Source organism: Lontra canadensis, unplaced genomic scaffold, assembly GCF_010015895.1.
Source record: "Lontra canadensis isolate GAN:19392208 unplaced genomic scaffold, GSC_riverotter_1.0 scaffold25, whole genome shotgun sequence".
NCBI classification, from domain to species: Eukaryota; Metazoa; Chordata; class Mammalia; order Carnivora; family Mustelidae; genus Lontra; species Lontra canadensis.
The window spans coordinates 4,280,867-4,296,025 of NW_022631019.1; the positions used below are offsets into that span (position 1 = coordinate 4,280,867).

The 15,159-nt window shown below is 39.9% G+C and overlaps 1 protein-coding gene across 7 annotated transcripts in view; it reads left to right on the plus strand.

Moving 5' to 3' along the window:
• CAMTA1 (calmodulin binding transcription activator 1) overlaps window positions 1-15,159 on the plus strand; it is an 812,384-nt gene that overhangs the window by 20,757 nt on the left and 776,468 nt on the right. For 6 of the 7 annotated variants that reach the window (XM_032863301.1, XM_032863304.1, XM_032863298.1 and 3 more), the window contains exons 2-3: window positions 7,022-7,091; window positions 12,060-12,178. In XM_032863301.1, coding sequence (XP_032719192.1) covers window positions 7,022-7,091; window positions 12,060-12,178 — 189 coding nt within the window. The remainder of the gene's footprint in view (window positions 1-7,021; window positions 7,092-12,059; window positions 12,179-15,159) is intronic. The other variant, XM_032863300.1, reaches the window with a different exon arrangement.

Below are 15,159 nucleotides of genomic sequence, written 5' to 3' on the forward strand. Positions count from 1 at the left end.
GTATCCAGTTTTTATTGTTTGTGAAAAATCTGTCCTTGCTGTCCCTTGTCACTCTTTTGCTTCTAACGATCTGTCAATTTCTAGGTATCCTTTCCCCTTCTCATTTGTTGTTTCTGATCTTCTCAGGGCTTGGCAACCTGATAATTAAGCTTATTAGAACTGTGAGTAGTTTAATAGTAATCAAGCTAGGAATACGGATCAGAGAGCTCTCCTCACAATGAGGTGTAGGAGCTTTTGTGCGTGGACTTTGTAAAAAAGCTCTTTTGGCCTCAGAGTGTGTCTTGGCTTCCTTCCTAGCTCTGGCTGTGTGCGGATTAGGTGAGGTTCCCACATAGCTGAGTTCCATTCGGGGGAGTGCGGCTGCCATTTTGGCATACGCCTCATTGCTCTGTTATGAGAAACATTGTCGTTCTCCCCTTTAGTTTTGATGAGGTTTTAGTTTTGGGGCAGTAGCAAGTGGTGATGGGTGATGGGTGGTCTGTAGTTCATGGACCAAAAATACTTAAGGGGGGGTATGGTAAAAAATCTTTCCACTGGATCAACATCTAGGCCTGTGGGGGCCTGTGGTGCATTTCCTCGGTAGTCTTTGGGATGCTGAACGCCCGGCTTAGGTACTCGATATGCTGGGGTATCTCTCAGAGTCTGCGTTCGCTTTAGCTTTTCTGTCAGTGTGTCTTGTGACTTTCTCTGCCCAAACTTCTGCACTGTCTCTTCGTGGAGAAGCCTTACTGGATCCTTAGGGAGAAAGCCTTTGTTCTCGTGGAGACAGCACAGGAGTGTGTGGGAAGACCTGCTCCAGGTTCCTGCTCTGCTCCTTTGTAGCCAGTGGCCTTGGCAAGTGTCTGTAACCATGCTGTGGTGTCTCCTTTTCTAGAATAGGCGTCCTGTCTGCTCTGCTACCTGCTGGGGCCAAAACAGAATTTTATGTTTCTCGTACGTAATATCAAATGCCTAGTTTATTGGGCTGATTTTGTTGGTATTTTATAGTGCTCTGTCTTTGAGGATTTAAAAAAATTGTTATCATTAGTGCTAGTAATGATAAGTGCTGCTAAAACAGTGTAATTTAAAATTTTATGTAGTTTTTTCTGAGTATGTTCTATTAGAATCTGTTTGTACAACTGTGGACATTTAATAAGTGCTCTTTGATTATTTTCAGAATATTGAGTATACTGGCTTCCTAGCCAAATTAAATTTATGAAAATTCTAATGATACTGTGATTCACATCTAGAAAGAATGATTTTTTTTTTTCATTCTGAAATCACTTTAAATACACTTTACATGAATCTCTGGTAATAGCGAATCAATTAATGTGATTTCTCAGGTCATAAATCAGGCTTGATATATTGTATTATTAATTCCTGGGTAAGCTTCTTAGAACTTCAGCTATTTTGTGGTCTGTTTTAGCTAGTTGTTTGCTTCTGAACTCAATTCTAGGTGTTGAACTCAATTTGAGAGCCTAAAATGGTTTGTGCCCCAATTACCTCAGAGGTTAGGGCTTCACTTTTTTATTTAGCCGGCCCTGGTAGTAGGGAGTCAGCCACCTATCATCAGATGGCTTTCCTTTTAACTTGAGTACATACTTTAATTTTGTCTTTGTCCCACAGGAATGTTTTAAGGGTTATTATAGTAGCACCTATGGTATATTTTAATTTTCTTGAAAAGAGGTAATATGTGAGCACAAAATATTTTTGTCCTGCACTATCTACTTTTCCCCCCACTAGCCTTTTGTGGTTCAGAAAAAGGGTAAAGTCACTTGTGTTTAGGGGTACAGTTTCAGAGATCATTAGCCCGATTTTATGGACTGTCTCCAGAGCAGGGCCTTTGCCAGACCTTGTGCTCTTTCTTGTGTGGCAGGCTTGTGCTCTCGTCAGAAATGTTTCAGTATCAGCTCTCTTGGTGTTTGTGAACTCTGTTGAGAATTTTTAACCCTCAGTTCTTTCTGAAGGGTCTGAAGTTGCTTATCGCTCGATTGTTAGGGGACTAGAGGGTGGATGGCAATTCCGGGCAGCATTAGGGGTGGGAGAGAGGGTGGCCGTCCTAAATCCCACCATCACCATGGTAAGACATGGGGCCACTCTTTCTCTTTTCCATGAGCTTCTGGGAATGTCATTTGTCTGGGAATTCAACCATCATTTGAGCTTCCTTTGTGTGCCAGACATTAAGTGTTAAGTACTAGAGATACCGGGACCAAAAGCCAGACATCCCTTTAAGGATGCCCTTGAGATAGTCTTATTTTGAGTATGTTAGAAAAATACTTACCAGACAAGAAAAACTAGTAGATTGGTTTTAGCTGCTGAATAGCCTGAGGGATTAAAGGTGGACTTGTAGGTTAACAGAAGGCATTTCTGAAAGGAGTGATTTCTTCTGTAATTAAAAAAAACCCCACGCAAATGGCATTGTGCAAGAGGCTGCTAGCTGATCAAGAAATCCATCTCCTCTTCCTGGGCATGTAGCCAGACCACATTTCCCAGCCTCTCTTGCAATTAGGCGTGGCCTTGTGGCCAAATGTTAGCCAATGGCGCGAGAGCAGAGAAGTGTGCCACTTTAGGCCTGGCCCGGAAAACCCTCCAGGCATGGTGTGTGCCCTGCGTACAGCCTGCCCCTGCTGAGGCAGAAGAGCCTGGTGACCCGAGGAGGGTGCCGGCTCCCAGAGCTGCTACTTGGAAGGGAGCTCTCTGCTGATCTTGAACACCTGTTTTGGACTGCACACCGGCAAGAAGTAAATATTTTTGGTATTTGAGCCATGATACAGTTTGCTCTGAGTAGCCTTCCTGACTAATCTAGTCAGCACTGGTGAGTGTAGTGGAGTGCTAAGAATTTCGGACTCTGCTTCAGTTTTGACTATTTATATGTCATGTTATATGCAACGACCAGTGAATTTTAAGAATCAGTTGAAGTCATGATAAGATATGTGGCAAAAGTTTTTGAGTGTATCATTTCTGCTGATACAAGTTCTTACTGTTCAGTGTGGCCTCTCTCCGTCTTTGATTTAATGAGCTGTGTGGGGCCTCACTTGGCTTTAAAGGGACTCTATGGAGACTTAAACATTCAGAGTCCTTATTTCAAAGAAATGTAAATACAGTTTTCATCATGCAGCTTCTCTGTTCAAAAGCCTGTAATCACTTCTTATTATGTAGCATTTTGTTTCATTTATTCCAGCATCCCAAAACTCTGTGTCACCCCCTGACCTGGGCTGCCGAAGGGCATCCACACTTCCAGAGAGTGTGCTAGGTATGCAGATAGTTACGGAGTTTCTCTACTGCTACCATCTGCTCCTTTTAGCCTTTAATAAATCATGCATTGTTTCTTCATTACACTTTTTTAGTACTGTCTGCTGGCAAGTCGGTAGAGTACTTTTTGAAGGCAGGGAATATATTTAATAGAGCTTCTGTTTCTCCCCTCTTGGGCACTTCTAGAGATGCTGGACACTTTGTTAATTGAGTAACCATCCCTGTAGTTTCTTTTAATTATTTTGCTTGAATTTTCTACTATAGTTTTGTATTATAGTTTGTGTTAACAGACAAATGTGCTTTTTTAGTCTGTAAGGAATTCTTAGAATTATGGAGGAATGTTACCACTGGAAGGATCTTTTTAAGTGAATTCTTGATCTTTTAGAAAAACTTCTAGTTCCTGGTAAACAGGGTATGGCCCTGAATCATGGCATGGGCATCACCCAGGGCCCGATAGAGGCACAGGGCGGGGCCACACTCACACCTGTGCGTCAGAACCTGCATTTTTAATAAGGTCCTCAGGTGACCCGCACATAAAAGTTGGAGAGTCTCTGTTGAAGGTCAGTCCCCCCATTTTACTCTTGAAGAAACTGGTTAAAGTAGGGAGTTGCCCAGAGTCACACAGCTGTTTATTTTAGTGGTTCCCATCTTTGGATACATCTTGGGATCACTTGGAAACATTTCAAAACTACTGATGCCTGGGTCCCAGCCCCACACAGTATGACTTAGCTGGTCAGGCTTGCAGCCTGGGCATCAGCATTCAGAAAATCTCCTTGGATGACTGACTTGCTGCCGAGCTGAGAGCTGCTCACCTGGTAGTGCGAGAAGCTGGCTTTCCTGATGCTTGGGTGGAGGAGGCCTTTCACTCTGCGCATGGGTGTCCGTTCAGAGATGTTTTCCCCACCCGACTGCTCATCATCATGCGTCACGCATTGTATATCCACAGCATTTACCCTGCTTTCCACTCACTTCCCCCATTGGCAGGTGCACCATGAGAGCAGGCCCTGCTCTTTGACTTGTTTGCTGCTAGGTCCCAGCTCCTGGGACAGTGTCTGGCACACATTAGGTGCCCCTTTAATATCTGTAGGACAGGTAGAAGGAGTTGTGACACAGAGGGAACTGCGGGCTGCTCAGATGGCACCAGCAGGGTGACCTGTCATTGGAAGGCTTCCGAAGGATGGTTGACTTCAAGAGTCAGCCAGGAAGGACGGCATGAAGACATGAAGCTGAGGGTGGTCTTGGACCCAGATCTGTCTGCCCTTGAACTTGCACTTATAGAGTGTTGTCCTGGGGGCAGAGAGGCCAGCCGTTTGCTTCAGACCTCAGCAGTTAGTGGGACTGGGATAGAGGCTCCACTCTGCAGACCCTCAGATGGGTGCCCCTCCTACCCAGAGCCACCTCTGGCTTGGTGTTGTGTTGAACAGGTTTTGGAAAGCGATCTGAGGGTCCTCGGGATGAAAGGCCTATCCCAGAGTCTGGCCTGTGGGTCTTCAATATAAGATAGCCTTTGCTCATGGAAGTTTTCTTGTGTTTTAGCCTTTTTCCCTTGAGAACCTGGTGTTTTTGAGGATAGAATGACTTGCTTTCACTCTCAGTTTATGTGAGTGAGTTTCTTTTCTGGTTAAATTAAGACTTCATTTTGCCAGTGTTGAAGAGAAGTCACGGTTGATTGTGATATTTCTGTTACTTTTTCTTTTTTTAGCATTTAATTCTTCTGATTTGTTATTTGGTATGTTTTACTGCTCATTTACCTGTTGTTGAACTTTGAAGTTTAGTGTAAAAGTCCTTTTTTATGAAGCCATTCATTAGTGTGTCCCACTGTATGTGAGTCATTTCTAAATCTTTTGACGTTAAGACTGTTATTAAGATGTCTTGTTAAGTGGTAAACTTATTCTGTCTTTTTTGGGTAATAGGAAGCCAGAAAATGTTAAGCCTTGAATGTAGCACATCCTTTTCAACATCATAAAATTTCAAGTTTCAATTCCAAAAGGACATTAAGATGAGATGTTGAATTCTGTGGTTAGAAGGCTGTTGCTGGCGGCTCTTACAGATGTTACTCGAAGTCAGACTGCTGTCGGCTTTCCATCAGCCACTCCTTATAATGTCCTGTAATTCCACATGCACAGTCACGGGAAGAGATGAATGTTGATTTTCCAAAGGTTTCATGAATTCTGAGCTTAGTCCTTAGTTTATAGGGAGAATTCTTAGGCTCAGATGTTACCACAGGTTGCTAGTCAGTAAGTACCACTGTTGATTAAATCAAACAAAGAGACATTAAAAGCCCTTGAACAAGAATTTTCCAGAAACAGTAAATAATTAGGGAGCTGATGGTTATCCTAATAGCTAGCAGTCACATTGTGGAGAAAGACCTAGTCTGTGGTGAAGCGCTTGATCATGGATGTAAGGAGAGGAAAATTAAAAATTCGTAGAGGTCAAGTTTAGTCAGATTTCAAGATTTCATACTCTCTTTGGCACAAAAAATTCAGGGAACCCTCAGTTGTTAGGAAATGTTAACACTGGTAAGGATTATTCTTACTAAGCATGGAAACAGTGGCACTTCATATTCCTGTTGTGGTTTTGAATTTCAAGCACTTTGCGCACATCATGCCCTGCGATCCTCCACATGACCCTGTGAGGCAGGAGAGGCGCCAGTGCTGCCCCTTTCTGATGAGGTCATATGGAGGGGTCAGTTTACTTTTCCAAGGATTGCTAGTGAGAGAACTGAGCCTTTCCTGTTTTAAATATAAAATGCGAAGGGTGGTGGTTGAACTTCTAAACTGTCCTTGGTTTCCTAAGTCCACACGTATGTGGTTTGTAATGCAGGATGAATAATCTAAATTTTTTAATACTGCACCTGAAGAAGGGTATTTTTAGGACCAAAATAATTGACTGGCAAGACTCACAGAAATTGTTTTCCTTTTTTTAAATGTACTGTTTTGTAGATTTTTACATGACAAGTTTAATTTTATTTACATGAAGCAGCCCGAGAGCAGAGACCTGGTCTTCCAACCTCCTCCTGACTTACTGCACTGCCGTACTGTTAGTTGGCACCCGTTAAGTCCTTTGGAATGAGCCGGGGGTTGGGCGCACTGTTGGGAAATGGTTAGCGATGTTGTTGAAACTGACTAGACTATAAAATGAATATGGCATTGGTTCTTAGCAAACATTTCCTGTATTTACAGCACATATGGTCCTTATTAAAAAATCCTGCACATGATACGTGTTCACCAGCACATATCTTTTTTCTACACACCTATATTGTGAAACACTCTGAAGCCTTCAGAAAAATTGCAGGTGTAGCGGGAAGAGCTTTTTGCCCTCTGAACCTTGTGCGCATAAGTTGCTGGTATATGTCCTCACGGGCTTGCTTACGTGTTTCCTGCAAACCAGAGGTGAGGGCATTCTCCTCTGTAACCACTGTAGTGATCAAAATCAGGAAACTAACACGGAGGCATTTCTACCCTCTGATCCTCAACTGCTCCTGCAGCTGGCCAGATGACCCCACGGTGACCTTAGTAGAGAAAGGTCCAATCGGACCCTGGGTCACACTCTGTTGTCTCCTCAGGCTCCTTTAATACAGAGGAGTTCTCAGTCCTTTTTGACTCTCAGGACCTTGACACTCTTGAAGATTACAGGCCGGTCATTTTGTGGAATGTTCCTTAATTTGGATTTGTCTGATGTTTCTTCATGATTAGATTCAGGTTTTGCACCTTCGGTAGGAATATCACAGAAGAGCCAGTATATATCTTTTTCAAAGATTAGTTTTACATTTTATTTTCTGTTTCCTTAGAGCGTTTCCCAAAGTGTATTCTGCGGAACTAGCACCTACTGTGTTCTCAACACCGTGCCACCTCTAGAAGGTAGGACTCGAAAAGCTTTTGACTTACAGGAAGGGGTGGGCTTGGCCGTAAGAGTAATTCCATCATGATAGTGCAGTGGAACTAGCCTGTGGCTGGGCCTTAGGGGACCTGCGTTCTGCGTTTAACTTTCTGTGTGATCTTAGATGAGTTACTTAATCCTTCTGGGGGTAGCAAAATAATACTCCCTTTGTAAAGTTTCTGGGAGGGTTCAAAAAGGCAAAGCATTTAATCACATGGGAAATTCAAAGCACTCTGCAAATGCTAGATACTAATACAATAGTTCTATAATTCTAGTATCTAATTCCCGTGACTTCGAGTAGGAGCCGTGTGGTATTGTGGGAAAAGCAACAGGTCACATTTGAATCCCATTTGAGTCACTCGCTGTGGCTCCTGGGCAAGGGAATTTGAACCTCAGGTTCTTCATCTGTAAAATGAGGGTAATTATGCCCTGATGGGTAATTGTGAAAATTAAGTGAGAGAATGCAATGTAAAATCTTTTCTGGATGCCTGATGTAGAGTCCCGCAAATGTTTACTTCCTAATAAATAGTTGAAAATAAATTTACTTGATCACGTGCAGCTCAAATTGAAATTGAATGGAATGAAGCACGAGAGGACGCCCCGGGACCTAAATTGAAGCTGCCGATTGCACAGCTTCTGTGCTCCCACTTTATCTGCCTCTGCGCGCACATTTTTAAATTGAAAATGTCAATTCCTGTTAAATAGTGAAAAAGTGAAATAATGATAAAGTTTATTGAACCTGCATTAGAAGTTGACCTAAACTCAGACCAGAGATTTGGTGGTATGATTGACAGGGAGAGCGGGTAAACCTGGGCCACCTAAAAAAAGGCAGGGTGAGATTTGATGATCACGCACTCAAAGAAGAGGGAAAGGGGTTGTTAAATAGCGAAAACTAGTTATGTTTTCTATGAAAAAAACAAAACAAAACAAAACCCCCAAAAAACCCAAACTATTTTTTTTTTTAACTTCAAAAGTCTTTTGGATAATTACAATTGAGTAATTCATTTGGAGAATTTCTTTTAGAGAGTTATCATACTGATGCTTGGTGCATAATTAAGCACATTGTTGCTTAATTAATATTTATTTTGGATGCATAGTGATTTGAAGGTCTTAGGTTAGTGACGGCTGTATTGCTGCTGTGAATGCTGTGCTGACTTGAATATAACAATATGTGCTTATGTTTTCCTGAATCAGTTCCTATCCTACTAATTAAATCTAAGCACATAATAATTAGAGCTGAACAGAAAAATTGTAGAGTTTCCTTTTAATTTTACCATTCCAAGTTGTTGATCAAATATATTCCCAATAAGATTCAGCATTGGATACACTGTTATACCAACTTCTTTTGAACAGTTTGGTCTAGAGGTTGAGAGATTAATCATAATTGACTTGATTGAATAACAGTGTTCATAATTATTCATGGAACCAAAATTGTTTAATTTTTATTAATTATGAATCAAAATAAATTGGATATTATCATTTCCAGGTTAGAGTTAATATAGTTAACATTTCCTGTACAGGAGTCAATAAGGGTGTTCGAAGGAGAGAGTTCTATATATCTTTTTTGATTTAGATAAAGGATTTGGTAATGTGAGTTTTGGTTTTTTGAAATAAAACATGAAAATAAGAATTCTACCTTTTGCCTAATTAAGTGAAAGAGCATTTTTGCATATTTTAGAGAGTTTTAGTTAAATTGTATGATGCCTCTAAAATTATTGTTTGGAAAATATTTAAAGGTTGTCTGGAAAGGATGGTTTATTCTCTAGAATTACAGCTGTCAGCCAACCACATCATCTGTCAGTTTCAAGAGCTTCACTAGTTATTTTTACTGTGAAGTAGGTTAGAAAACTATTTTGCGAAGTCATATATCATACACACATATTTTGCTAGATAATGATAATGAAATGTTTTCCTGTCTTTGGTTGACGCTTCAGTGTTGCAGTGTCAAAGTTTAACTATTTGGATTAAATGCTCAGACGCAGTTGAAACTGGTATATACCTTACTTTCACTGTTAACTCAAGATATTCTTAATAGTCTTAGTACTGAGACAAACTTTTAAAAACTGGCCCAATGACTTGTCTAATTACTGTATCATTTATAGTTATTCCAAAAACATTAAAAAGCAGCTTTTAATTAAAAAACACAAGCTTGTGCAGTATGGCCAAGCGAGCAGTTCTTTTCCAGTATGAAAAGCAGAATTACTCTCCCATCACACTGTAACTGGAAAAAATGAAATTTGGAAAATACGAATTTAAGATTCTTCCTGTTTGAGTTCCTAATATTCTTGCCCCAGTATAAAAATTGCCATCTTCGTAATACATAGTGGGAAAATTTACCCATTGTTATATTTCTAAAAAACATCCAATTTATATTCAGCATGAACCTAAAATTCTGGAAATAGCACAGTTTAAAAACTGATTCAGGGTAACCCATTGGCCTGTCATACTCCTCTTCCTTTTGAACCCATGACTGCACATCCCTATAAAGTGCTGTATTTGGAGTCGTGATTGAGACGGTGCTTACACAGACACTCTCCTTTTCCTCTTGAAAAGAGCCTTTGGGCCAATTCTCTGCTGCCTGGTTTGGTATCAGAGTGGAAGACTGAAGCCGCTTCTGTGGCAGCTAGTTGTGCCGTGGAGAAGAGTGTCTCTCTTTCTCGCGACCTGTGCGCACGCACACCCGCGTGTGTGCACACGTGTGTCTGTACACAGGCGGGAGCACGCAAGTCTAGGTGTATGTACACACATGTACACACACGTAGGCGTACACACACGTGCGCTTTTTATAGCCACAGGACAGCTGGGTCCCTCAAGGAGGCTTACAGGAATAGATACTTAATGTCAGGTTGTGATCACAAACAAAAATAGAAGCTGGGGTTTAATCTTCTCTTCATCATTGTTCAAAATTATACTTTAAATAGAAGTTTTCTCGGAGATATGACTAGTCCCGTACAGTTCAGAGTAAGCCCATTGATTGAGCACCCATGTAATACTGTTTTCGTAAAAGGCATCCTGTAAATGGTGATGGTTTGAATCGAGTATAGATTTTAGAATTTCACCTCTGCTTCCAGAATTGTACACATCATGGGAGATTTAAAAAAAAAAAAAAGGGAATAAAACCTCTTTAAAGGAAGAGAGAAGGGAGGTATTGGCTCATGTGATTTGGTATTCTGTGCTTTAAAGTTTTATGGCCCACGGTGCCTCCCTGGGGAGGATGAGGTGCAGGGAGCGTGCATAAGCACATAATATCACAGTGGTTTTATAGAGGGTAATTAATACAGAACTTTCTATGAACATTCTCTTAGTTGAAACTTTGTTTTCTGGTTTCATAGCAAGATTTTTAAAAAGTTTAATTTTATTTTGCTGTTAAAATTTTAAGCAGTTTTTAAGTTTTTCAAGTTTTTATACTGCCTCTAGAAATAGAAGATTGGGCATTATAATTCAATTGGTTGTGTAGTTCATGGACCAAAAAAAGATTTAGTATGCTACAATTCTCTTAAGTTCCTCCCTTTAAAATATTTCCATATTATGTAGTAAATTTTTTCAGACTTTATTGCTGTGCCCAGTATTTTTCTTTTAAGGTCTTTCCCTTGAGAAGAAATGTGTTAATCAGATAAAAAATGTTTGGAGAAGATTTTGTTGTGATTGTAGAAAATTTTTTATTCTTTTATGTTTTTCACATGTTCAAAAAATAGGCTATGCTAAACAAAATTACAGTAAGTGACTGGAAAGATATATTGTTGTATTTAACTTTTAATAATATTAACTAATTCCTGTATGCCTATGTAAGATTCTTTAATTGTAAGGCATTTAAATTTATTGAATGGCAGTAAATTTCATAGGGATTTATGCCTGGAGGAGAATTGGAGATTACTTAATTCTCCTTGATTTAGAAAACCGAGAATATTAAGTAACTTACCCAAGGTCACACAATTAGAAAGTAGCAGAACTGGGTCAGAATCTTGAATTCTTGATTTGGAGTTCAGTGTTTTTATTATACCTTTTAATATCAGAATAAAGTTATTTTAACTATGATTTTAGCATTACAAAAGAAAAATTGGACTGTGTAATTCAAAAGTTTGACCTAAGTGTGCCAAAACTGGCAAGAAATTTTGAGCAAGGCAAAGGGACTTTGTTATGGGAATGAACTCAGAAATGACCTGTAAATGAATGAATGAATGAAATAATACATAAAGGAAATGATCTCTTCTAGAAGGTATCTGGGAGACTGATTATCAGGCAGTCAGACATACCATCTTGTCCGAAAGTAATGAACTTTGTTTGCTCTCACTAATTTAGGAGAGTTACATTTTGATGAAAGATACTACTTATATAGATATGTATATATAAATCAAGTTAATTAACATGGTATGTTTTTAGGTTTAGGCTAGAAGGACCAGCCTCTGTATTTACCTAGGTAACTACCTGTAGGTGTAAATTCCTTATATTTATAAGATTTGTAATTTGGTTTTGAAAGGACAAGTCTCATTTGTATTCTTGGGGATGAAGTAGTATTAGCTTATGAATAAAGTAGTCATATTTTATTATAATTCCTCTTCCCTAAAAAACTTAAAACTTTTTCAACTGGTTGATAGAAGATTTCTGGTTTTTGTGAGGTTAAATCCTTTTGCAATTCGGATGTACTTCATGGAAACCTGGTGGGAGACCCTTTAAGAGTAATGTTCTGGGGATGGGCAGCTGCTGGGATATTCCCTGTCCACTCGCTTGTCACGGAGCAGAAAAGCTCGATCTTATTTTAGAGCCTCTCAACCGGATCCCTGTTGCCCCTGATCTGATCAGTGTGTAAATGAGCATTGCTAACCGAGAGGAATGGTGCTTTTGGTCTCACGGTGACCAAACTTAAGCTGCCGTTTCTGACCTTGCCAGTATACTTAAAAGGAGATTTTCCTCTATTATTTTCTCTGAATCTATTGTTTTCTTCTTTATAGATGATCATGGGAACAGCAATAGTAGTCATGTAAAAATCTTTTTACCGAAAAAGCTGCTTGAATGTCTGCCGAAATGTTCAAGTTTACCCAAAGAGAGGCACCGTTGGAACACTAATGAGGTAGATAAATTTCTATTTTTAGGGGTATAATTATTTTAAGGGCAAAGTTGTTAGGTCATTTGGCATAGTATACTACTTTTTACTAGTTTTAAAATAAGAATACTGAACTAGGGGATTGTAAATGAGAAAATATTAATCTGGATTTAACAGAAACCTCTGTTTCTTGAACTACCTGTAATCTGCTTGGCTTGCGTTGAAAAATATAAAATGTGCACGCTGACTTACTAAGGTAGCATGAGTTACTATACTTGTGTTCTCTTGCATTTTGGCGTCTTGCATTTGGTGGTTAACTCTGCCTGCATCTCAGCTAAACACTAGTTTTTATGTTGTCATGAATTAATAAAGAGACAGCTCCAGTGTTCCACAAGACATGCAGTGTCGTGACAGTATGAAGTTTCTGTAGAACTGGGAAGGGCAGGCTTCTTATTAGCAAAACAGCTGTCAGTCCTCTCTGATGAAAAGAGTTTGCATGGAGTGTTGATGGGTTTACCTTAATGATAGGATTTTTTAAATTAGGAATGGAGGCTGTATGACAGATTGTGTATTTGGCATCTGATTAGAAGATTGGTAAAGTAGAATGAATGAAAGTATCTTTTTGGATGATGTTTCTTGTTTTTGGTAAGTCTTAGCCTGGGAGTCTTCATATTAAGGGTGGATTGCTTGTAATCTTTTTAATTTTGAAATCTGAATATTTCCACATAGGGTAATACCCATTTAGTGTGGTGATGAGAACTGGGTATGTGTCCATCGATCTGGGAATTCTATTCCTTTAGTTCAGATGGCTGTGATTACTGGTTTTCCGAAGTTGATCTAAGTCAGTTTGTGTTGGTGGTTGAACATTCGCTTCCAAATTAAGTTAAATACCCTCCCCCTGCCCCCCGTATTGGGCCCTCAGTTTTGTTAAAAGACACAAGAAGACAGTAGTGCTCCTTACTTATCCTTGCCTTTTAAAGATGATTCTGCTCTAACTTCCTGACCTAGAGTGCTTTTGTTTTGAATTTTAAGAGGTTATATGGGTGAGACTCTGTCTACTTAATCCTAGTTTGCAGATTTAAATACTTAGTAGACCCTCATAGCTTTGATACCTTGTCTCAACTGATTTTATATTTCTTTTAAGGTATGTATATTTTGATTATTTGCATTAATTATATTTCCCCCTTAGACAGAATACTTCTACCTTAACAAACATTAGGTAGTTTAGAGGCCTGTTGTTTTAATCAGTCATTGATTAACTATTTTAAACATGAAAACAAAGTAAATATGCTGACAATTAGTTTTAATCATAGATCATTACTCTGTCAGCAAAATAGTATGGTTTGGGAGCCATTCAGTAGGTCATAACTAGGTCATGAATTATTTAAAAACTCAGTGTGTTTCTTAGTATTCCCTGAAACATGGCTCTGCTGCCTTACTATTGTATGTTAGCTCCAGTTTATTTATAAATGAAGCAAAGTACATAATTGGTATCTATTTTTCAATATTATGTTTTTTGTGAAATTGGCAATTTATTTTTAATTATGACTTGAAATTATATTTGAAAACAGCAGGCGCTTAATTAAAATTTGTGGTCTTTAGGGTCTTCTGGAGATGGAGTCGTAGAACCTGAAGCTGGTCGGTAGACGGTTCAGATCCTTGCATAGGACTTCACCTCTAACTTATTTATCTCTGGTTATTGACGTGTTCCCCTTTACTCATAGTTCAGATACATTATAAAACACCTAATAAAGAGTTTTTATGGAGGATGAGCTTAAAAGGAAAATACGGGGTTGTTCCGTATTTTCTTCTAGGACCCCGGCCCTCACAGCTCCTTGGAGACCACTGATTTAGGTCACAGTGTTGCGAAAGTCCCTTTCTAGACAGGAAACTGTGGCCCCCTCTCTGACTGGCAAACCATAAAATGGGGGTCTGAGACATGTGGATTGTTTTGTGCAAGTTACCACTGCTGCTGGAAATGCCAGTGAACAAAGTGTGTTCCCAAGGGTGGCTGGAGGCAGGACAGGTGGCTCAGCTGGCAGGGGTCGAGGCTCTCACACCCTTTTCCCTTGTGACCCGTTGTTCTCTCAGTAATTTGTCAGCTCAACACTGACAAAAACTCTTAGGAGAGAACTGAATTTAAAGGCTGGCCCATATTTCATTTCAATGTAGAGGACATTGCCTTTCTTTCTTGTTTATTTTTGGCTTAAGGAAAAATAGGGGACTCTTGGAGTGACAGCCGAAGTCTTAGGAGTCCTTAATTCTGCAGAGTGTTACGTGGTGATGGTAACCGGTCCTTTTTAAAAAAATTTTAGACTGGCTTGGATAACGGGAACAAAATCAGTGCTTCTATTAAAGCACTTCCTTCCTCGGTCTAGCTGGGGATTGGCATTCTCCCCCGTTCTGCAGCCGGCCGTCCTGCGTGCTGCCGCTAAACCTGGGGGCGGCTTGTCTCTCGCTGGGGCTTTTGGTCCTGTTTACGGCAGAGTCATGCTTAGTCAGAGCTGCCCATGAGGTCTGTTGAACTGCTCACGGAGTTGTTTAGTCATACCGCCATTAGGAAGGGCCGCTTCCCGCTGGTTGGGAGGGAGGGCTGTGGCTTGGTGCTACTGTATCTTTGTTGAGAGGGACAGTGAGATTGTGTCCATCGCATGTTGCCATTTATCGAGCCCCTCTTGTCTGTGCTGGTGGCTGGGCACTGTGTGTAATTACTTCTGAGCCTTAAAATAATGTTACAAGATAGGCCATATTTCCTTTTACTCTTTTATTGATGAGGGTACAGTGGTAAAAAGTGGTTAACTCATTTGGTCAAGATAGCATACTTGTTAGGGCCAGTCTCTCTCTAAGCTTGATTTCTTGTATGTTGCTTACTAATTCTTAGGAACATTAGTTCTGTTGTTATGTTTTCTTGGCTTTTAATCAAAGACCCACAACTCTTAACCACATTAGTGTGCTCGGCAAATCCATTCTGTCATTTAATTTTGGATTAAAAAGAGTTAACATAGGAT